Raw genomic sequence first — 22,561 nt, forward strand, 5'->3', positions numbered from 1 at the left:
TCTCTATATAGAAATATCACCCATGGGGATGAGACGGAGGCAGTGGATTTTTACCTAAGGCAAGCTGTAGACATTCTGGATTTTCAAAAAGTTTATTTTCCAGCTGCTGGATTTCGCTCTGACACACTATTTTTGGTTCAACAAAGTTTTTATCTGCAAACTGTCATGGAAATTTTGTATTGTTGGTCGAACTTTAAATGTGTCATATATGAGTGTTATTCATATGTCTCTCGTGTGGCTTAATTAAAGATCTGAAGGCTGCAATTGGGCCATGCGCATGTACAATGTATGTATTACAGTACTCAGCTCGGTAATGGATGAGATGGCAGATCTGCGCTTATAGACCGGTGTGTATACCACCACGGCATTCGATGCGAATGCCGCTGGCAGTAGACCGTGGGCCTGTATCCACATATCAGCAGCATAGTACCACATGGACTTCGTAACGCAATGCGCAAGCGGTACGAACTCCGCGTGTAGGCTTATGCATATCTTACAACCCATTACCTACCTGAACTGTATCTTGGATGGATGTGTTTTAATAAAGATCGTATTGGGCCCATCCAGGTACAGACTGATATTTCTAGGGGATGCTTGTACAGGGAATGGACATACTGCTAGGAGCTGGGAAATATGACCTCAGATGGCTCATGGAGGGGAAGGGGAGGAAGTCTGCTGACCTCAGAAGGCTCATGGAGGGGAAGGGGAGGAAGTCTGCTGACCTCAGAAGGCTCATGGGGGAGGACCAGTGATAGATAATAGGAAAGGCTATGCTCCAATCGGAATGTACATCCTGTGTATAGGCACTCCCCATTGCATTGTTCGTTGGGAGGGGATTGACTTTATTCATGTGGGGGGCGTGTCTGCTTGTAATAAAACCGTGGGCTGAGTCTGAAACCGGCCCTTATGTGAATTGCAACACCAACCTTAGAGTGTCGTGTGATCATTCTAGGGTAACGGAGCTCCACCCCCACATTTCAACAGAAGCTAAAGTAGCTGGATGGGCAGGAATCGTGTAGTTTAGCTGAAGTCGTGGTAAGCGAGATTCGCACAGCTTTATGGGGGATTTCTGCGCATCCAACTGCGAGTACTCACGGTAAGGAGAAATTCGTTAAAGCGAATTTCCAAGACAAAACTAAGGGAGTTGCCATGGGTGTTATGTTTGCACTCAGCCTGGCAAACCTGTTTATGGTCAGGTGGGTGGAGGACATCATCTAATCACGAGATTGGCCGGAATTAGTATTCTACCAGCGGTATATAGATGTCCTATTCCTATGGCAAGGCGACATGAAATCCCTGGATCATTTTGTGGGGATGTAAATACCAAGAATCCTAATATTAGATTGTCCCATACCTCTTGTCAGGTGGAGATGAATTTCTTAGATTTAACTCGGATTAATAATGGGAATGGTATTGTTACTAACTTTATTAAGCCCACCGATAAGAACATCTTCATCCCCACTAGTAGCCGTCACCGTCCCCTTTGTCCTAAGACCACACCGAAGGGACAGTTTATAAGGATGAGGCGTAATTGTAACAACTTGGAGGATTACTTTACACCAGAAAATATTTTGAAACCCAGATCTATAGAGAAGCAGTATGATGAGGTCACCCTTAGAGCCACGATACAACTAGTATTGGGAATGAATAGGGAGGGACTTTTATACAATCAGGGAAATGCATCTAATGAGATGACTTGTCCATTTATCACAAATGTCTCCATTCAACATGCACAAATCAGGGGAATCATCAAAAACACAGGGGGATATTAGGAAGTGACCAAGTTCTATGCAATTTGTTATCTAAGGATCCCCAAGTGGTATTTCATAGAGCATTCTCTTTAAGAAATAAAATATCTCCCAACACTGGGGACCCCACAATGGAGATTTCTTTATTTTCAAGCTTGAAAGGTTTTTTCCCTTGTAGGATTTGCAAGCTAGGGGGCGCTAGATTAGGTAGAAATGATTCCTTCCTGTCATCAACTACAGGAATAAGTTATCATATTGATTCTTCTATTACCTGTAATACACAATACGTAGTTTACCTTCTGGAATGTCCATGTAAGATACAATACATAGGAAGAACAACTAGAAGATTGAGGGACTGTCTGAGGGAGCATCTCTACAATATTAAAAAGGTTCAAAGAACATTCCCTTCCAGCCCATTTTAGTGAATGTTATTTTAAGAATTCCAAAGATATCACATTTGTTGGGATTGACCAGTAATAAATGGAGGGTGGCGTCAATGTTGGAGATGAAGTGGATTTATGAGATGGGCACATTGGTTCCTGGTGGTCTCAACCTTAACATTGATGTTGTTTTATCGATAATAATAGCTAATATGATTATTCATTGTATATTTGAAACAGATTTTTGTATTTTTCAGATTTTTTTTGTATAATACTATGCATATGCTTTGTACTTTTGTTTTAAATAGTTCTCTGGCCCTGTATATTTACTTTTTTCTGTTTACTTTATTTCACACTGCTGGGCCGGAGTGCCGTGTTTCCTTTACACCCGGGGACTTTTCTGCACATGCTTTGGAGAAGATGGAGAGGTGAATATTGGACATGGAATTGCACACTCGCACTTTAGGATTTGTGGCTTCATATCGATTTGCTTTTTGCTGATATCTGCACATTCTAGTATTTGTTCTATGAACAGAGAAATCCAGCCCTGAAGCCCTTTCTGGTGAGTTTCTTTCTGCATTCACCTGCTTGGATGAATTGAGGTCTATTAACTCCTTCCGTGTGTGTCATTGAACACTTTGAGCGCTGCGCTATGTCGTCTTTCTCTGCTTTGTTGGGAGGTTGGCTTGTCCCCTTCATGTTCTAGCTGCTACTTCCTCTCAGAGCTCACTTCTACCATTTCACCTGTTTTTGGAACACTGTATACAAGACCTGGACAGATTGCAGTCCTGGGGCCACATCCAGCCCTCTGGCTGTCCCTATCCGGCCCTCCATGCCTCCACTGTCCCCATAACTCCTCAATGAGGAAGCTGAGTGGCTCAGAGAGGCATGCTGACACATGACCGTATGGAGAGCTGCAAGAACTGGAAGGAGAGCCGGAGGAGCTGATGGCTACAGCGGAGAGGCTCAGTTCTGGTGGGAGAACATTGCCTAGGAGACGTCCCAACGCTCTCCCACCACTCTGCTACCTAGCCAAGTCCTTCCTGTGTTAGCGCCTCCACTCTGCAAACCCAGGAGATGTTCACCTGTCCTTCACTCCAGGCCAGGACCCCCAGAAATCCCAACAGTACCCATATCAGGCTCTCTCCTTCCAGTCACAGGGCTTTTCAGAGGACATCTGACAGGGAATGAGGATGTGTTATTACCACGCCCATTGAGCCCAGTGGGGGAGCTTGATAAGAGGTGCTGCTTGTCAGACTCTGCACCCCGAGTTACTAATGCTGCAGACGCGGCCTGTTAATAGCCCCATCCAGCTGTTATTTTACAGTTTGAGGGCAGAAAAACTGTGTGAGTGGTACCTATTATTCCCAGTGCCAGGTGTTTGTTTTCTATATGTTTACATACTTACCCACCTTCCCTGGTCCAAAATGACTATTCAGAAGAATTCAGTTTGTCCTCCACAACCGTCCCAGATTGTGGCCTCTTGGGAGAATGAATGACCCAACCCTGCTCTAAACAGGAGAGCTCCCCCTAGCTGCAGCCTGGGAATGACATTACTAGGAGGTCTCTTCATTCAGCTGCTACATACTTCCCCTCCTTCAATCAAAGTCTCCTGACATTTAGGGGTCTCTTCATCAAAGCTTTGCCCTGCAATCCCCCCGGTGATGGCCCGTGTACATTCCGTCTCTGGGAATGGGGGGCCACAAACAAATGCTATTAGGCTGTTTGCTGAGCTGCTTTAATAATTTATAATGACAAGAAATAAATCCTGAGAAATAACGACTTTCAGCTTCTAGATGACGAATTCCTATGATACTTAATGCCATCACTGAATGAATACAATACCACCGATATTCGTCACAGCTGGGCCAGCACCGCTCACATCTGTCCAATACATTGTTTACAAATCACACCTCCAAGTGTTTGTGAAATCTCCCACCACAAAATGTACTCAGCCAATGACAGGGCAGGACTCCATTTTTATTATTCTCCTGCCATCAATGGCCAATCCGATCCCACACTTCATCCATGTCTTTGGTGACCTCTGATCTCCTTATGAACTGTTTCTTCCATGATGAAGATCAGCCATGAAGTATATCTGAGGAGTATATCAGGGTGTGCTTCTTCCCCACATGAGAGCTGGGATGTCCAGCAACATTCATCTAGAAGACATTTCCCACACTCAAGGCAGCAATACACCTCCAGGGTTGTGTGGGACCCCTGATATACAAGAAGACAGGACTTCAGTGAGGAACATTTCCCTCACTCAGGACAGGAACGTGGCTTCTTCCTGTGTGAGATCGCTGGTGTCTGGAAAGATTGGACTTGTCTGAAAAACATTTCCCGCACTCAGGACAGGAATATGGCTTTTCACCTGCATGAGACCTCTTATGTCTGACAAGTGTTGAGTTATCTACAAAACATTTCCCACACTCAGGACAAGAATATGGCTTCTCACCTGTGTGCAATCTCTGATGTGTGTAAAGACTGGACTTATGTGAAAAGTATTTCCCGCACTCAGGACAGGAATAAGGCTTCTCCCCCGTGTGAGATCTCTGATGTCTGTTAAGACTGGACTTCTCTGAAAAAGATGTCCCGCACTCAGGACAGGAATATGGCTTTTCAACTGTATGAGACTTCTGATGTCTGACAAGTTTTGATTTTTCTACAAAACATTTCCCACACTCAGGACAGTAATATAGTTTTTCCCCCGTGTGCAGTCTTTGATGTTTGTGATAAAAGGACTTGTCTGAAAAACATTTTCCGCACTCAGTACAGATATACGGTTTTTCTCCTGTGTGAACTCTCAGATGTTTGACAAGATGTGATTTTTGTACAAAATATTTCTCGCACTCAGGACAGGAATATGGCTTCTCGCCTGTGTGGTATGTTGTATGATGTATTTGTAGATGGGATTTTTGTGAAAAACATTTTTTGCACTGAGGGCAGGAAAATGGCTTCTCCCCTGTGTGAGTTCTTTTGTGCACATTAAGAACATGTTTAAAATGGAAACATTTCCCGCACTCAGAACAGGAATGTGGCTTTTCCACTGTGTGACATTTTTTATGGAAATTAAGATGTGATTTGGAGTCAAAACATTTCCCGCACTCAGCACAAGAATGAGGCTTCTCCCCTGTGTGAGATCTTGTATGGGTGTTAAGACGGGATTTAAAATGGAAACATTTCCCGCACTCAATACAAGAGAAGCTCTTCCTTGTTGGAAGGCCGGCTCGGTCTCGCACAGTCTGAGGTTCCTCAGGATACGAGGAATCCGATGGTCCATCTACACTGGGTGGTGCCGGATGGACATTGGAGGGAGCCGGGTTTTCTCCTGGACTATACTGTGTGATGTCCTCATCTTCTACTTTCCAGTCTGGAGACAATGTGAGACAATCCTCAGAGGTTTTCCTCATCTCCCGGCCATGGACTAAAATACAAAGACAAAGAAGATTACTAGACAGGAGCTGATTGGTTCCCCCAAACCAGGACTCCGCCCACATCAGGCAGCTTGGTCTCTGAGGAGCTTACAATTCCACCCTCAAGGGAACTAGTAAAAACCCTCAGGTCACCCACCTGAGGTCACATGGCAGCAAGTGTCAGGTGTGGCAGTCTGCCTCTAGCCTGGCTGGTGCAATCCACTCCCAGGAAAGACCCTGAACCCTTGTGCTCTCAGAATATAAATACCACTCCCAGCATGCAATGTGATGGCCTTCCCTGCGATTGGCCAGGGCTGTATCCATATTCATGCTGGTCATTTGTGTAGCCCCTTCCTATGTTCTGGAAGACTCTCATAGCTTCCTGAAGGCGGGCAGAACTCAGACAAACTCCAACAACACCAGAGCAGCATGAGCAGACCTGACTAATCAATCACAGCTCTCTGTAAAGCAGAATACCGACTGAATTTACCTGACAGCCTCTCTGGTGAGCAGAGAAACACAGCTATGCTTTACCTGACTCTACACATCCTAGACCTGACCAGGAGGGGGCTACATCACATCATTATTAGAGATGAGCGAATTATTCAAAAATTCGATTCGGCTGATTCGCCGAATTCGCGGAATAAATTCGATTCGATGCGAATATATTCGCTGCGAATTTAACTTATAAAAAGGGTGTTTCTAGGCTTCAGAGAGCCTTTATATTAGTGCAGAACACTGTACCTTTAATTTAAATGCCCTTGGAGTCTGCTGGGGAAGAGAAATAATACTGTCAGTCAGTATGACATGCAGATGAGTGCCGTCGATCTTAGAATCACCGCACACTTCACTCATTTGGGCAGTCACGGGGCCAAAACCAGAGTGTGGAGCCACAGTGTGGCGGTGGAGGCAGCAGCAATGGGAGGCCATACAGCACCCTATGACAAAATGGAACCCACCAGCAGTGTGAGGAGACCTGAAAGTGGCACATGGCAGAGTGTGGCGATGGAGACAGCAGCAATGGGAGGCCGTACAGGGACCCATGACACACTCTGGACCTGGCAGCAGCATGAGGAGGCGGTACAGGGGCCCATGGCAGATTACGGGCCTGGCAGCAGCATGAGGAGTCGGTACGGGGGCCCATGGCAGATTACAGGCCTGGCAGCAGCAGCAATGGGAGGCCATACAGCACCCTATGACAAAATGGAACCCACCAGCAGTGTGAGGAGACCTAAAAGTGGCACATGGCAGAGTGTGGCGATGGAGACAGCAGCAATGGGAGGCCGTACAGGGACCCATGACACACTCTGGACCTGGCAGCAGCATGAGGAGGCGGTACAGGGGCCCATGACAGATTACGGGCCTGGCAGCAGCATGAGGAGTCGGTACGGGGGCCCATGGCAGATTACGGGCCTGGCAGCAGCATGAGGAGGCGGTACAGGGGCCCATGGCAGAGTGGCGGAGCGTAAGCAGCTAAAATTGAAGGCCATACAGAGGCCTATGTTAAAAAGTCCCCCCAGCAGCAGCGTGGGGAGACGACTATCAAGAGTCCAATGGCAGAGTGGCGGAGCAGAAGCAGCTTCAATTGAAGGCCATACACAGGCCTAGGTTTAAAAGTCCTTCACAGTTAATTCCAATAACGAACTCTACTCCTCCGTGCAATCTACTTACGAGACCCTGGGCAGGTCTGGGTCCAATTTGTGGTAGAGACTGGTTTTGTTCAGCCATGCTTGGGCGAGTAATAACAGGTCTGTGCTGCCCTTTGGTGTCTGGCTTAATGCGCACAACACTGAACGTCCCAGCGTTTGTCAACGATTTGCCGTTAAGTGATGCAAACCCGCTGAACCACGTTCATGAGGAGCCGGTACAGGGGGCCATGAATCAGTATGGACCTGGCAGCAGCGTGAGCAGACGACAGAGGCACATGGCGCAGGGTGGCGGTGTAGGCAGCATTATTCTGAAGCCATACACAGGCCTAGGTTAAAAAGCGGAAGCCGTCAGCAGCGTGAGCAGACGACAGAGACACATGGCGCAGGGTGGCGGTGGATGCAGCAGTATTCGGAAGCCAAACACAGGCCTCGGTTAAAAAGCGGAAGCCGTCAGCAGCGTGAGCAGACGACAGAGGCACATGGCGCAGGGTGGCGGTGGAGGCAGCAGCAATGGAAGGCCATACAGCACCCTATCACAAAATGGAACCCACCAACAGTGTAAGGAGACCTGAAAGTGGCACATGGCAGAGTCTGGCGATGAAGTCAGCAGCAATGGGAGGCCGTACAGGGACCCATGACACACTCTGGACCTGGCAGCAGCAAGAGGAGGCGGTACAGGGGCCCATGGCAGAGTGGCGAAGCATAAGCAGCTTAAATTGAAGGCCATACAGAGGCCTATGTTAAAAATAATAACATGTTTGGGGCATGATTCATGGCGGATTTAGTCAGTTGTGTCAGGAACTGGTGGTTTGAAATCCAGACTAATCCACGCCTGATTCATTTTCACAAACGTGAGTCTCTCCACACTTTGGGTGGACAGTCGTGTCCTCCGCGGAGTTGCAATACCTCCTGCCGCACTAAACACGCGCTCCGATGCCACGCTACTGGCCGGGCATGACAGCCTTTCAAGGGCAAATTCAGCTAGTTGGGGCCAAAGGTCAAGTTTCGTTACCCAGTAGTCAAGGGGATTGTCTACCTCGGTTGGCAGGGTGCTGTCCAAGTAGGCCCAAGCCTGTTGTTTGAGGTCCTGCTCCAGGTCCACCTGATGCTGCTGCTGCTGCGGCTGGTTAGTAGTTTCCTTACTGCGCTGGTGAAGAAAGCTACTCATCATCGACTGCAGACTGAGGCAGCCGCTGCTGGTGGAGCTGCCACTGCTCCTACCACCCCACCCCTCCCCTGCTGCCATGGCAGCGGAACGCGAGCGCACAGGGCCCACAGTGTCTGAGGATGGACGTTGGCGCAGAAAGGCAGAGACCCACTGACTACATAGGTGGTTTTTATATTAATTTATTTTGGCCTCCCTCTCAGCAGGTGTGAAAAAGGCCACCATTTTTGAACGGTAGCGAGGGTCCAACAAGGTGGACAGCCAAAAGTCATCCCTCTGTCTGATGGTTATTATTCGGCTGTCGCTACGCAAGCAACCGAGCATGCTATGGGCCATTTGTGCCGAAGAATGCGAGGGACTCCCTGCCTCCATCTCCACAGCATACTGCCACGGTGCGTCTGGGTCCTCTGTCTCCTCCTCTACCAGATGCTCCTGCTCCTCCACTCCTGTCCGCTGAGTGGAAAAACCACCCATTTCACTCAATAATTCCTGAGCACCAATGTCCTCCTCTACCTCCTCCTCTTCTTCCTGTCCTGCCCCCACAGGGGTCATGTGGCGTTGAGATCTGTGCGCCACGTCTACCGCACCCTGACCAGCCATTGTTAACAGCATTTGTTCCAGGACGTGCAACAGAGGAATGACGTCGTTCATCCCATAGTCCTGCCGACTCACGAATAGCGTGGCCTCCTCAAAGGGCCTGAGCAAGCGGCAGGTGTCACGCATGAGCTGCCAATGGCTGACATCTAAGTTACACAGGGGAGTACCTTTATCCGCTTGTAACATCAGGAAATCGGTGATGGCCTTTCGCTGCTCGTAAAGGCGGTCTAACATGTGTAGGGTTGAATTCCACCTTGTTGCAACGTCGCAGATCAGGCGATGCTGTGGAATTCCGTTCTGCCGCTGCAGCTCAAGGAGGGTGTGCTTTGCGGTGTAGGAATGGCTGAAATGCATGCAAAGTTTACGTGACATTTTAAGGATGTCTTGCAGTGGGATGGTGGATTTTAGGAACCGCTTGACAACCAGATTGAACACGTGAGCCATGCATGGCGCATGGCACAACCTTCCTTGACGCAGAGCAGACACCATGTTCTTTCCGTTGTCGGTCAACATGGTTCCGATTTTCAGTTTGCGCGGAGACAGCCATCTGTCGATTTCTCTGTTCATTACACTCAGAAGTTCCTCCCCTGTGTGACTACGTTCGCCAAGGCATACCAGGTGCAGCACAGCGTGACACCGTTGCGCCCTGCACATGTGATATGCCGGTCGGGTAATGGGACTTGGCACGGGGGTGGCGGCTGAGGACACGGCGGAAGAAGAGGTGGTAGAGGCGGACATCTTTGCTGGACCAAGGACATGCAAACGTGGAGGCAAAAGCGGCGTGACCTGTCCAAGTTGCTGGTGCGGCTGTGCCGGCACCACGTTCACCCAGTGGGCCGTAAATGACATGTACTGTCCCTGACCGTAGTTACAGCTCCACACGTCGGCGCTGCCGTGCACTTTGGCAGAGACCGACATGCTCAAAGACTGGCCCACCATCTCTTCTACATGTGAATGCAGGGCTGGCACTGCCTTTTTGGCGAAGAAATGCCGGCTTGGCACTCTCCACCGCGGCGCGGCACAAGCCATCATTTCTCGGAAAGGTGCTGAGTCCACCACTTGGAAAGGGAGGGACTGCAGCACCAGCAACTTGGACAGGAGGACGTTCAGCTTCTGCATCGTCGGGTGCGTGCTCGCAAACTGTTGTCTCTTGGAAACGGATTCCAAGAAAGACTGCTGACGGAATCCGTGAAGAGGAGTAGCAGGAGAAGGAGCATCTGAACGAGCGGAAGATGCCAACGAGCGACAACTCCCCTCAGCAGAGGTGTTGGAGCCTTGACTGGCTGATAGAGGGCGATTGACGTCGGGTGACGGAGCAAGTAACGGAGCGGGTGATGGAGCGGGGGCTGGGGCAGGCAAAACCGCCGTATCTTTATCACGGTTTTCCCAGGCCACCGAATGGCGACGCTGCATATGCTGATGCAACGCTGTAGTCCCAACATGGGCCCCCTGGCCACGCTTGACTTTCTGGCCACATAGTCGACATACGGCTACGTTTACTTCCTCGGGCGGCTTGACGAAAAATTGCCACACCGCCGAGTAGGAAACTTTGCCCCCGCTACTCCTCACTGGCTGACTGCTACTTCCTCCGTGCACACCGGCACCACAACTGGCCGTGGTGGTAGGCTGCAGTGGAGCTGGTGCTCTACTCCGTGGCCGTTTGGCTCCACTGACACTGCTGCAACCCTGCTGCCTCCTGGGCAACCCACCGACTGTTTTGCTCGCTGCCAAGCTGGCACCCTCTTCTCCTGATGATGCGGAAGCAATAGCCTGATGACGACGAGGCTGCTAAGTGCGATCAGCCTCATCATCATCAATTAGGGTCTCCGCCTCACTACTAGCCCCCTCGGCTGCGTGTGGGTCAGGAGACAGACCTGTCTCTAGACCGGCTACCGAGCCACTCTCCTCGCCAGTACTTCTTCGCCTGGCTGCTGAAGAGGCGGATGTCTCCCCCCGTTCCTGACCGCCCTCTGTTAGCTCTTCCTCACTGTACAGTGGGGCTGAGCCCACAGCATGCGATACTTCGCTTGGTGAGGGAACACCAAAGGACAGGGGCAGGTAGAGGACACGTGATTTCAGTGGGCTTGCTCCCGGGCCATGCCAAGTAACGGTTGTGTCTGACGTACCCACCGACTGTTGGCTGTAGGTGTCAGAGGTGACCTGGGAAGAGGAAGACGACCGAGTCAACCAATCGATGACGGCAGGGTTGTCGGTGGAGACACGACCGCTGGATGACACCGGGAGCACTGGCCTCTGGCTGCGAATAGTGCTGCCTCGACCCCTTCCTCTGCTGCCACGTCTGCTCGCTCCTGAAACATTGCCTCCTCTGCCACTCCTCTGCGTGTTGTCTGACATACTATTTAATTCAATAAGCACCCCAAAAATAAAACCGGATTTAACTCTTTGAACGTACAATAGTGTTTGTGAAGCAGAAAGGAACGGTTCTGTTTCCCTGAGTAACAATTCTGTGTCCCTGAGTAGCGATTCTGTGTCCCTGAGTAGCGATTCTGTGTCCCTGAGTAGCGATTCTGTGTCCCTGAGTAACGATTCTGTGTCCCTGAGTAACGATTCTGTGTCCCTGAGTAACAATTCTGTGTCTGTCCCTGAGTAACGATTCTGTGTCTGTCCCTGAGTAACGATTCTGTGTCCCTGAGTAAGAATTCTGTGTCCCTGAGTAACAATTCTGTGTCCTTGAGTAACGATTCTGTGTCCCTGAGTAATGATTCTGTGTCCCTGAGTAACAATTCTGTGTCCCTGAGTAACAATTCTGTGTCCCTGAGTAACAATTCTGTGTCTGTCCCTGAGTAACGATTCTGTGTCCCTGAGTAACAATTCTGTGTCCCTGAGTAACGATTCTGTGTCCCTGAGTAACGATTCTGTGTCCCTGAGTAACGATTCTGTGTCCCTGAGTAACGATTCTGTGGCCCTAAAGTCTCTGTGGCCCTAACTCTGTCCCTAATACACACAGGTCTGTCTCTCTTGAATGACTGGAGGCTAATGGAGAATTCTAAGATGGCCGCGATTTATAGCTCCACCATTACACAGTGCTGGCTGGCTGGCTGCTGATTGGCTAATGCGATCACATGTCATGAATGAATGCATTATGGGTCAGTGCGCCTTGTCTGCGCGCCTTCCCAGAGATCCCCGCTCCGTCGCCACACATGTCGCCGCCATTTTTGGAAAAATTCGATTCGTGCATCCGAAGTTTGCTAATTTTCGGATTCGTCGCGAATCAAATTTTTCCTAATCTTCGAAACGAATTCCACTTCGTCATGTTCGATTCGCTCATCTCTAATCATTATCACCATGTAAAAGTCTGTGCTCCAATCACATCGTCCGATAAAAAATGTCCAGCTGGGAGGAAATGGGAGCAAAATAAGTAAGGCCAATGTAATGTACAACTTATTGTATAGGAAACAACAGTTAGGACTGTATAGTATCAGAATGATGTAATGTACAACACAGAATATATAGGGCAGGGGTCAGGAGTGTGTAATGTACAACACAGAGTATATAGTGCAGGGGTCAGGAGTGTGTAATGTAAAACATAGAGTATATAGTGCAGGGGTCAGGAGTATGTAATGTACAACATAGAGTATATAGTGCAGGGGTCAGGAGTATGTAATGTACAACATAGAGTATATAGTGCAGGGGTCAGGAATATGTAATGTACAACATAGAGTATATAGTGCAGGGGTCAGGAGTATGTAATGTACAACATAGAGTATATAGTGCAGGGGTCAGGAGTATGTAATGTACAACATAGAGTATATAGTGCAGGGGTCAGGAATATGTAATGTACAACATAGAGTATATAGTGCAGGGGTCAGGAGTATGTAATGTACAACATAGAGTATATAGTGCAGGGGTCAGGAGTATGTAATGTACAACATAGAGTATATAGCGCAGGGGTCAGGAGTATGTAATGTACAACATAGAGTAGCGCAAGGGTCAGTAGTATGTAATGTACAACATGGAGTATATAGTGCAGGGGGTCAGGAGTATGTAATGTACAACATGGAGTATATAGTGCAGGGGGTCAGGAGTATGTAATGTACAACATGGAGTATATAGTGCAGGGGTCAGGAGTATGTAATGTACAACATAGAGTATATAGTGCAGGGGTCAGGAGTATGTAATGTACAACATAGAGTATATAGTGCAGGGGTCAGGCGTATGTAATGTACAACATAGAGTATATAGTGCAGGGGTCAGGAGTATGTAATGTACAACATAGAGTATATAGTGCAGGGGTCAGGAGTATGTAATGTACAACATGGAGTATATAGTGCAGGGGTCAGGAGTATGTAATGTACAACATAGAGTATATAGTGCAGGGGTCAGGAGTATATAATGTACAACATGGAGTATATAGTGCAGGGGGTCAGGAGTATGTAATGTACAACATGGAGTATATAGTGCAGGGGGTCAGGAGTATGTAATGTACAACATGGAGTATATAGTGCAGGGGTCAGGAGTATGTAATGTACAACATAGAGTATATAGTGCAGGGGTCAGGAGTATGTAATGTACAACATAGAGTATATAGTGCAGGGGTCAGGAGTATGTAATGTACAACATAGAGTATATAGTGCAGGGGTCAGGAGTATGTAATGTACAACATAGAGTATATAGTGCAGGGGTCAGGAGTATGTAATGTACAACATAGAGTATATAGTGCAGGGGTCAGGCGTATGTAATGTACAACATAGAGTATATAGTGCAGGGGTCAGGAGTATGTAATGTACAACAGAGTATATAGTGCAGGGGTCAGGAGTGCGTAATGTACAACATAGAGTATATTAGATTAGATTCAACTTTGTCATTGTGCAAAGTACATGTACAGAGCTAATGAAATGCAGTTAGTATCCAGCCAGAAGTGCATAAATGTCCCATTTACAATAAATAACAGTATAATAAAATCGGAGTGTGGGATATACAGTAATCCTATAATCGGTGCAATGAGTAATGCATTAATGGATGAAATATTCAGTAATGTAATATTGTCTAATGATTAGGAAAAAACTATTTTTCAGTCTATTTGTACGAGCTCTGAGACACTTGTATTGTTTGCTCGATGGAAGGAGTATGAACAGTCCATGGTTAGGGAGAGAGGCATCATTAATGATAACCCTCAGCCATTGTACACAGCGTTTCCTGTAAATGTCCTCCAGGGTGGAAAGCTGCAGGGGCCAGGAGTATGTAATGTACAATATAAATTATACAGTGTAAGGTCAGGACTCTTATTTCAGAGAGAAATCCAGGAATACAGGACGGGGAACACAGCTCAGGAAAGTGACCAGGGGATTACAGGCTGATATCACCCAGTCCCCGCCCTACTCTGGACCAATCAGTGAGCAGTATGGGTGGAGGAATGGATTTAGTGTTCATGACCCACCTGTGCTGATCTCTGTAGGAGTGTCCTCCTCTATAAATGTCCCCGTTATTCCATCCTCCTCCATAGACTGCTGATCATCCCTCACATACGCCTCTTCTTCTTCTGCTTTCACCTCAAATTCTATATCGATTGGATCTCCACTCTAAATCAAGGAAATGAGAGAAAATATCATCTGTAAAAAATAAGGTCACATAAAATATCCACACATTATCTCTATGAGTCCATGTTCTAGATTCTCCATCCCACCAACCTTGTAACAGTGAGGGATGGTGTGACCTTCCTGTGTGGAATCCCGGGAATACAGAGGACGGGGACATCTCTCTGGTGGGTTCCTGGTATTAGGTGGCTCCATCACATCCTTGTGTCCTTCTGAAAACTCCTCCATCACTCCATACTCCTCTTTATACTCTTCTTTAACATCAATATTATCATCCCCGAGGATTCCACTCTGAAAGATATAATAAAACATTCATTGTAACAAACATGCTGTGTATAAATCACAACTACCAATATTTGTCATCATCTACCTGATGATGGTGAGGGATGGTGTGACCTTCCTGTGTGGAATCCCGGGAATACAGAGGACGGGGACATCTCTCTGGTGGGTTCCCATTACTGGATCCATCTACCTGATGATGGTGAGGGATGGTGTGACCTTCCTGTGTGGAATCCCGGGAATACAGAGGACGGGGACATCTCTCTGGTGGGTTCCCATGACTGGATCCATCTGTAGGAAACACACACACTGACTGAATCCATTGTTTCTATGTGTTTATCAGATGATAGGGGATCTAGGTGGATCCTCCGTACTGCTCTCTCCTTTACAATAAAGTCTCCTCTTACCCGGTGATGTGAGGGGCGGCTGATTGTCCATCATGACGTCCTTGTAGAGATCCTTGTGTCCTTCTAAATACTCCCACTCCTCCATGGAGAAATAGACAGTGACACCCTGACACCTTATAGGAACCTGACACACACAATGATACAGTCACCATCCAGACACATCCCTTGTCTGTTACTGGAGAATGTCCCAGAATTCCCGGCACCGCTCACCTCTCCTGTCAGCAGCTCCATCATCTTCTTGGTGACTTCTAGAATCTTCTGCATGTTGTGTCTCTCAGGGTTTAGGGAGTCACATGGAGGCACTGTGATGGTCATATGATCACCTGACTTCAGAAGAGGAAATCTCTGTATTTAGGAACCAATAGGAATATCATGTTAGACTCCCAGAATCCTCCTCACCTCTCCGGTCAGGTCTGTGTTTTATTAATAGAGATAAGAGTGATGTCATGTGACCTCCCAGAATCCTCCTCACCTCTCCAGTCAGCAGGTAGATGATCTCCAGGGTGAGGTTTAGTATCCTCTCAGTCATGTGACTCCGGTCCTCCTCCATCCTCATTGGTGTGGTCATGTGATCTATATGGGTGTCTCTATAGATGATTAACAGAGGATTATCTGGACTGTATTGGTTGTACAATATTAGGAGGGGAATATAAGTGGTAAAAAGTAAGAATGCCTCCAGTGGGAATTAGCACAAGACTGGGTTTCTTAGAAGATCTATGTATAAACAACATTTGTATAATCATTCATCAAGTTTTCCTTTCTAATAAATATTATTTTATTCTATGCAGTAGTAAAATACCTCATTGAGGTCACTAGAAATAATATGTCTTTGTAACCATAGATACGATGTAACAATTCTGGAGAACACTAGAGGGAATAACAAATAACTACAACTAATGGGTGTGCAGCATATACATGTTGGTGAAAAGTGGGCGTATGCAGCCCGTCATCACCATACAGTAAACAGTGAGCAATAAAAACTCTACACCTCCCCCATCACTATAGTATAAATACAAGCCAGGCTGTCCATTCACCTCCATCAAAATACTACAAAGATAGAGACCTCATGTGAGAGGTGGATTTGCTGTACAGGGAGACAGTGGGGGGAGAGCAGCTGCTGCACAGGGAGATAGTAGGGGGAGGGCAGTTACTGCATGGGGAGATAGTAGGTGGAGAGTAGTTGCTGCATGGGGAAATAGTAGGGGGAGAGCAGTTGCTGCACAGGGATATAATAGGGGGAGAGCAGTTGCTGTACAGGGAGATAGTAGGAAGAGAGCAGTTGCTGCACGTGGAGATAGTGGGAGGAGAACAGTTGCTGCATGGGGAGATAGTAGGGGAGGAGCAGTTGCTGCATGGGGAGATAGTAGGGGGAGGAGCAGTTGCTGCACGGGGAGACAGTGGGGGGAGAGCAGTTGCTGCACGGGGAGACAGTGAGGGGAGAGCAGTTGCTGCACGGGGAGACAGTGGGGGGAGAGCAGTTGCTGCACGGGGAGACAGTGGGGGGAGAGCAGTTGCTGCACGGGGAGACAGTGGGGGGAGAGCAGTTGCTGCACGGGGAGACAGTGGGGGGAGAGCAGTTGCTGCACGGGGAGACAGTGGGGGGAGAGCAGTTGCTGCACGGGGAGACAGTGGGGGGAGAGCAGTTGCTGCACGAGGAGACAGTGGGGGGAGAGCAGTTGCTGCACGGGGAGACAGTGGGGGGAGAGCAGTTGCTGCACGGGGAGACAGTAGGGGGAGAGCAGCTGCTGCACGGGGAGACAGTAGGGGGAAAGCAGCTGCTGCATGGGGAGACAGTAGGGGGAGAGCAGTTGCTACATGAGGAGACAGTAGGTGGACAGCAGTTGCTGTGAGTCATAATGGTAGTAGGGCTGTATAAAGTACAGTTGCAAGAAAAAGTATGTGAACCCCTTGGGATAACGTGGAGTTTTGCATGAATTGGGCATAAAATGTGCTCTGAACGTCATCTAAGTCACAACAATAGAAGAACACAGTCTGCTGAACATAATACTACACAAACATTAGATGTTGCCATGGTTTAACCATTTGCCGCTTGGCCAATGGCCGTTTGGCGGCGGCAAAAGTGCTTCTGCATTCCGGGTGCACGCCATTTGGCGTGCTCCCGCACATGCTCAGTTCGCGCAACTGCAGAGCGGCGCAGCAGCGCGATCTGTCACCGGCCGTGTACCTCGGACTCCCGTTGCTGGTACCATGTGACCTGCTGTGACCAATCACTGCAGGTCACATGACAGTTGTATACAATGGATGGCTTCATTCATGCCATCCATTGTATACTAGTGCCTAGCTGTGAATGGTCACAGCAGGTCACATGCACATGTCATGTGATTATCTGTGGCCAAATCACAGCTAAGCACAAAAAAAAAAAAAACTGAATGAATCGATTTCATTCAGGTAAATGCTTGCTTATAGCAAAGTAATTCTTTGCTATAAGCAAATTGTGTAAAAAAAAAAAAAAATACTGACCACTTCCCCAAAGTAGTACAATGTTACTATGGTAACATTGTACTACTTTGGTCATAGTAAAATCTGAAAAAAAAATCTTAAAAAAAAAAAAAAAAAAAAATGTAATAAAAAAAAAAAAAAAAAAAAATATTTTTTTTTTTTCATACTGTCACCAGTCAGTGTCCCTGTTCACAGCCATGCCAGTTATATGATGACGCTGTACTGCACTGGTGACAGTATGTGAAAAAAAAAAATTGTGAAAATAATTTTTTTAATTTTTTCATTTTTCGAAAAATTATGACAAAAAAAACACAACTTCAAAAAACTCGCCATTCCTCTTATGAAGTACGTCGGACTGTCTACTCTGCAAAAAGGGGTCATTTGGGGGATATCTGTACTGTTCTGACATTCTTGGACCTCAAGAAATTAGATTGGCTGTCAGTACTTCAGGATTGATCAATATTCAGATCTATACCATAGTTTGTGAACTCTATAACTTTCCTACAAACTAAATAATACATCCTAATTTGGGTTATTATCACCAAAGACATGTATTAGAATACATCTCGGCCTAAATTTATTAAATTTATTATTTATTAAATTTATGAAGAACAATTATTTATTTGTAAACTTTTATAACAGAAACAAAGAAAAACGTGTTTTTTTTCAAAATTTTTGGTCTTTTTTTGTTAATTTAGCAAAAAATAAAAACCCCAGCGGTGATTAAATACCACCAAAAGAAAGCTCTAGTTATGTGAAGAAAATGATAAAATTTTAGTTTGGGTACAATGTTGTATGACCGCGCAATTGTCATTCAAAGTGTGAGAGCGCTGAAACCTGAAAACTGGCCTGGGCAGGAAGGGGGAAAATTGCCCGGTATTGAATTGGTTAATTGCACATAACATGTAAACATTCACAGTGCAGGGAGGAAAAAGTATGTGAACCTTTGGACTTAATAACTGGTTGACCCTCCTTTGGCAGCAATAACCTCAACCAAACGTTTCCTGTAGTTGCAGATCAGACCTGCACAACGATCTGGAGTCATTTTGGACCGCTCCTCTTCACAAAACTGTTACAGTGTAGCAATATTCTTGGGATGTCTGGTGTGAATCGCTCTCTTAAAGTCATGCCACAGCATTTCAATCGGGTTGAGGTCAGGACTCTGACTGGGCCACTCCAGAAGGCGTATTCTGTGCTGTTGCAGCCATTGTTTTGTTGAATTACTTGTATGCTTTGGGTCATTGTCCTGTTGCATCACCCATCCTCTGCGGAGCTTCAGTTGGCGGACAGATGGTCGTACGTTTTCCTGCAAAATGTCTTGATAAACTCTGGAATTCATTTTCCCATCAATGACAACAATCCGTCCAGGCCCTGAGGCAGCAAAGCAGCCCCAAACCATGATGCTCCCTCCGCCATGTTTCACAGTGGGGATGAGGTTTTGATGTTGGTGTGCTGTGCCTTTTTTTCTCCACACATAGTGTTGTGTGTTCTTCCCAAACAACTCAATCTTGGTTTCATCTGTCCACAGTATATTTTGCCAGTAGTGCTGTGGAACATCCAGGTGCTCTTTTGCAAACTTCAAACGTGCTGCAATATTCTTTTTGGACAGCAATGGCTTCCTCCGTGGTCTCCTCCCATGTACTCCATTCTTGTTTAATGTTTTCCTTATTGTAGATGTGTCAACAAAAATGTTAGCATGTGCCAGAGATTTCTGTAGGTCTTTAGCTGACACTCTGGGATTCTTCTTTACCTCATGCAGCATTCTGCGCTGTGCTCTTGCAGTCATTTTTACAGGACGACCACGCCTAGGGAGAGTAGCAACAGTGCTAAACTTTCTCCATTTGTAGACAGTCTGTCTTACCGTGGACACATGACCATCAAGGCTTTTGGAGATACTTTTGTAACCCTTTCCAGCTTCATGCAAGTCAACAATTCTTGATCGTAGGTCTTCTGAGAGCTCTTTTCTGCGAGGCATGGTTCACATCAGACAGTACTTCTTGAACCAGTAAACCCAAAACAGGTGTGTGTTTTTTAAGGGCAGGACAGCTGTCAGCAACACATCCAATATCATCACACTGATTGGAGTCAAGGTTGGCTCACTCCTGGCTCCAATTAGCTCTGGGAGAAGTCATTAAGCTAGGGTCTCACATACTTTTTCCTCCCTGCACAGTGAATGTTTACATGTTATGTGCAATTAAACCGTGGCAACATCTAATGTTTGTGTAGTATTATGTTCAGCAGACTGTGTTCTTCTATTGTTGTGACTTAGATGACGTTCAGAGCACATTTTATGCCCAATTTATGCAAAACTCCACGTAATCCCAAGGGGTTCACATACTTTTTCTTGCAACCGTAGAAGCAGGGTACACCGACCATCTAATGCAGCCACAGCACACACAGGTGGATGAAGAATAGCTGAATAAGTGACCAATCATCTCCAACTCCTTCACAATGGTCTTGGGTCGAACAGTTCAAAAATGATAATGAAAATCAAATCCCATCCTGTCTGGATAGACGACTCCGGACAGAAACCGTTCGGTGATCTCACATGACATTATACATAATAAATGGTCACAGAACAGCCGTGTCGTCTCATCATTTATTGAGGCAAACAGTAAAACTCCATCATCACTCCCTAATAAAATACAAAATTCCCCCCAAAAGGCGTACAGACTCCCCATTCCCCTCCCCCATACATATCTAAGCCCCCATGACAATAGCCCCCTATGACTCAACACAACCAGAATATTGGACAATTTTACACACCAGATCCTCTCCTCCCGCAGGCTCCTCTGGGTTGTACAACCGGTCCATGCAGCCTCTCCTCCCCTATACTCTGTTGGTTGCAGGTTCTCTGATGTCATCAAGACCAATGCAGAGCCCATAGCCCCTCACTGGACAGGAAGAGGGACAGTCCACTGCCAGAGTGTAGGGGAGTAGAGGAGAGTGCTGACAGCCGGGGGAGCAGAGGATCAGATATATCAAAGAGCTTTTCCTGGTCCCCTGCACCTAAACTGCCATTTACCTCTTGGAGTTGGGGGGCTTCTGTTATGCGAGGGTTAAATGTTCATCCAGAGGCGGGTGACACCATGAATGGCGCAATGCGCTGTGCGTTCCTGTGTGATTCACATATGATCCGGGTCATAAATGTTCATCAAGAGGCGGGTGACACCATGAATGGCGCAATGCACTGTGCATTCCTGTGCGATTCACATATCCGGTTGCAGTGCGATTTCACTGGATTCCTTTGAATGGGCTGAAAGTGAGGCGGAGCGCAGCAGAAGTGCATGTACTACTCTACAAAACCCTTCTGTACCATGCCATCCAGTGCAGGCAAACGCACCGCATTTGTCACCTGCGTCTGGGGTGTCATCAGCATTGTACTGACACCCTGCGTCTGTGGTGTCATCAGCATTGTACTGACACCCTGCGTCTGTGGTGTCATCAGCATTGTACTGACACCCTGCGTCTGCGGTGTCATCAGCATTGTACTGTCACCCTGCGTCTGCGGTGTCATCAGCATTGTACTGACACCCTGCGTCTGTGGTGTCATCAGCATTGTACTGACACCCTGCGTCTGTGGTGTCATCAGCATTGTACTGACACCCTGCGTCTGTGGTGTCATCAGCATTGTACTGACACCCTGCGTCTGTGGTGTCATCAGCATTGTACTGACACCCTGCGTCTGTGGTGTCATCAGCATTGTACTGTCACCCTGCGTCTGCGGTGTCATCAGCATTGTACTGACACCCTAGGTGCGTCTGCGGTGTCATCAGCATTGTACTGTCACCCTGCGTCTGCGGTGTCATCAGCATTGTACCGACACCCTGCGTCTGCGGTGTCATCAGCATTGTACTGACACTGAGTCTGCGGTGTCATCAGCATTGTACTGACACCCTGCTTCTGTGGTGTCATCAGCATTGTACTGACACCCTGCGTCTGTGGTGTCATCAGCATTGTACTGACACCCTGCGTCTGTGGTGTCATCAGCATTGTACTGACACCCTGCTTCTGTGGTGTCATCAGCATTGTACCGACACCCTGCGTCTGTGGTGTCATCAGCATTGTACTGACACCCTGAGTCTGTGATGTCATCAGCACTGTACTGACACCCACAACAGACTACAAGTGCAGTGCGTTTAGAACGTGGTGCAGGAAACGTGCACAGAACGCAGATCCCCCATATTCTGGGGTGAATTAGCCCCCAGATCTCCATCATTTCCTTTCCCCGGATACGGACTTTACATTTTTCACACGCGGTAAAATCAGCATTTTTTGCTCATAATAAACCCAACCCCTCCCCCACACTAAATGGTGTCAGCCGTGACACTTGTGTCCCCCCATGAAAAGGCGACTATGTTCCCTACACAACATGCTGCAAAGACATGGCTATAAACGATTTTACAGGTCATCAGATTAGAGTTAGTGGGGAATAACAGCCCCAGAATGATTGCTCCCCCTCCGGGGTGTGACCATCCCATGTCAGGAACCCTCTATGTGACATCACAGGAGAAATGACAGGTCCTCTTTATGGAGACCCCAGGGCTCTATTAGACCTCCATCATCACCTATGGACCCCAGTGAAGGTGATCAGTACAGATGGGGATTCCTCCTCTCCTTCCCTGACCACAGTGACCGGGGAAGGACAGCTCTGAGCCTGGAAGTCATGAAATGTTCCTCACCGGAGGGGAGATCCGAGAACTCATCCCCCTCCACTCCATCCGCCATGCCGGTCCCAGGCCTGCAGGAGGGGCAGAGGAGCCGGGGTACATGGAGGAGGTAGTCAGGTGTGGGGGGAGGGTGGGATCTTCAAGGGAAGGGTGTGGAAGTGTAAATGTCAGTCCAACCCGAATCTGAATCTCATCCCTCATTACAGGAGACGGCTAAGGAGAGAAGGTGACCCAT

At 47.5% G+C, this 22,561-nt stretch overlaps 3 protein-coding genes across 3 annotated transcripts in view; 1 reads left to right on the top strand and 2 right to left on the bottom strand.

Moving 5' to 3' along the window:
- LOC149460759 (uncharacterized) overlaps window positions 1-22,561 on the bottom strand; it is a 333,674-nt gene that overhangs the window by 221,691 nt on the left and 89,422 nt on the right. The window lies entirely within an intron of this gene.
- Window positions 1-22,561, top strand: part of LOC149460761 (uncharacterized) — a 172,588-nt gene that overhangs the window by 88,639 nt on the left and 61,388 nt on the right. The gene's annotated exons all lie outside the window — the stretch shown is intronic.
- Window positions 1,878-6,124, bottom strand: LOC149460764 (uncharacterized). Its single transcript, XM_089679285.1, has one exon. The coding sequence runs from the start codon at window positions 5,626-5,628 to the stop codon at window positions 4,372-4,374; it is 1,257 nt and encodes a 418-aa protein (XP_089535411.1). The 5' UTR covers window positions 5,629-6,124; the 3' UTR covers window positions 1,878-4,371.

This window comes from Staurois parvus, unplaced genomic scaffold, assembly GCF_062004578.1.
Source record: "Staurois parvus isolate SC_StPar_1 unplaced genomic scaffold, SC_StPar_1.0 ptg000221l, whole genome shotgun sequence".
NCBI lineage: Eukaryota > Metazoa > Chordata > Amphibia > Anura > Ranidae > Staurois > Staurois parvus.

Bases quoted from the DNA above. Each gene is read 5' to 3' on its own strand.
- LOC149460764 (XM_089679285.1), bottom strand. From the start codon at position 5,628: ATGTGGGCGGAGTCCTGGTTTGGGGGAACCAATCAGCTCCTGTCTAGT.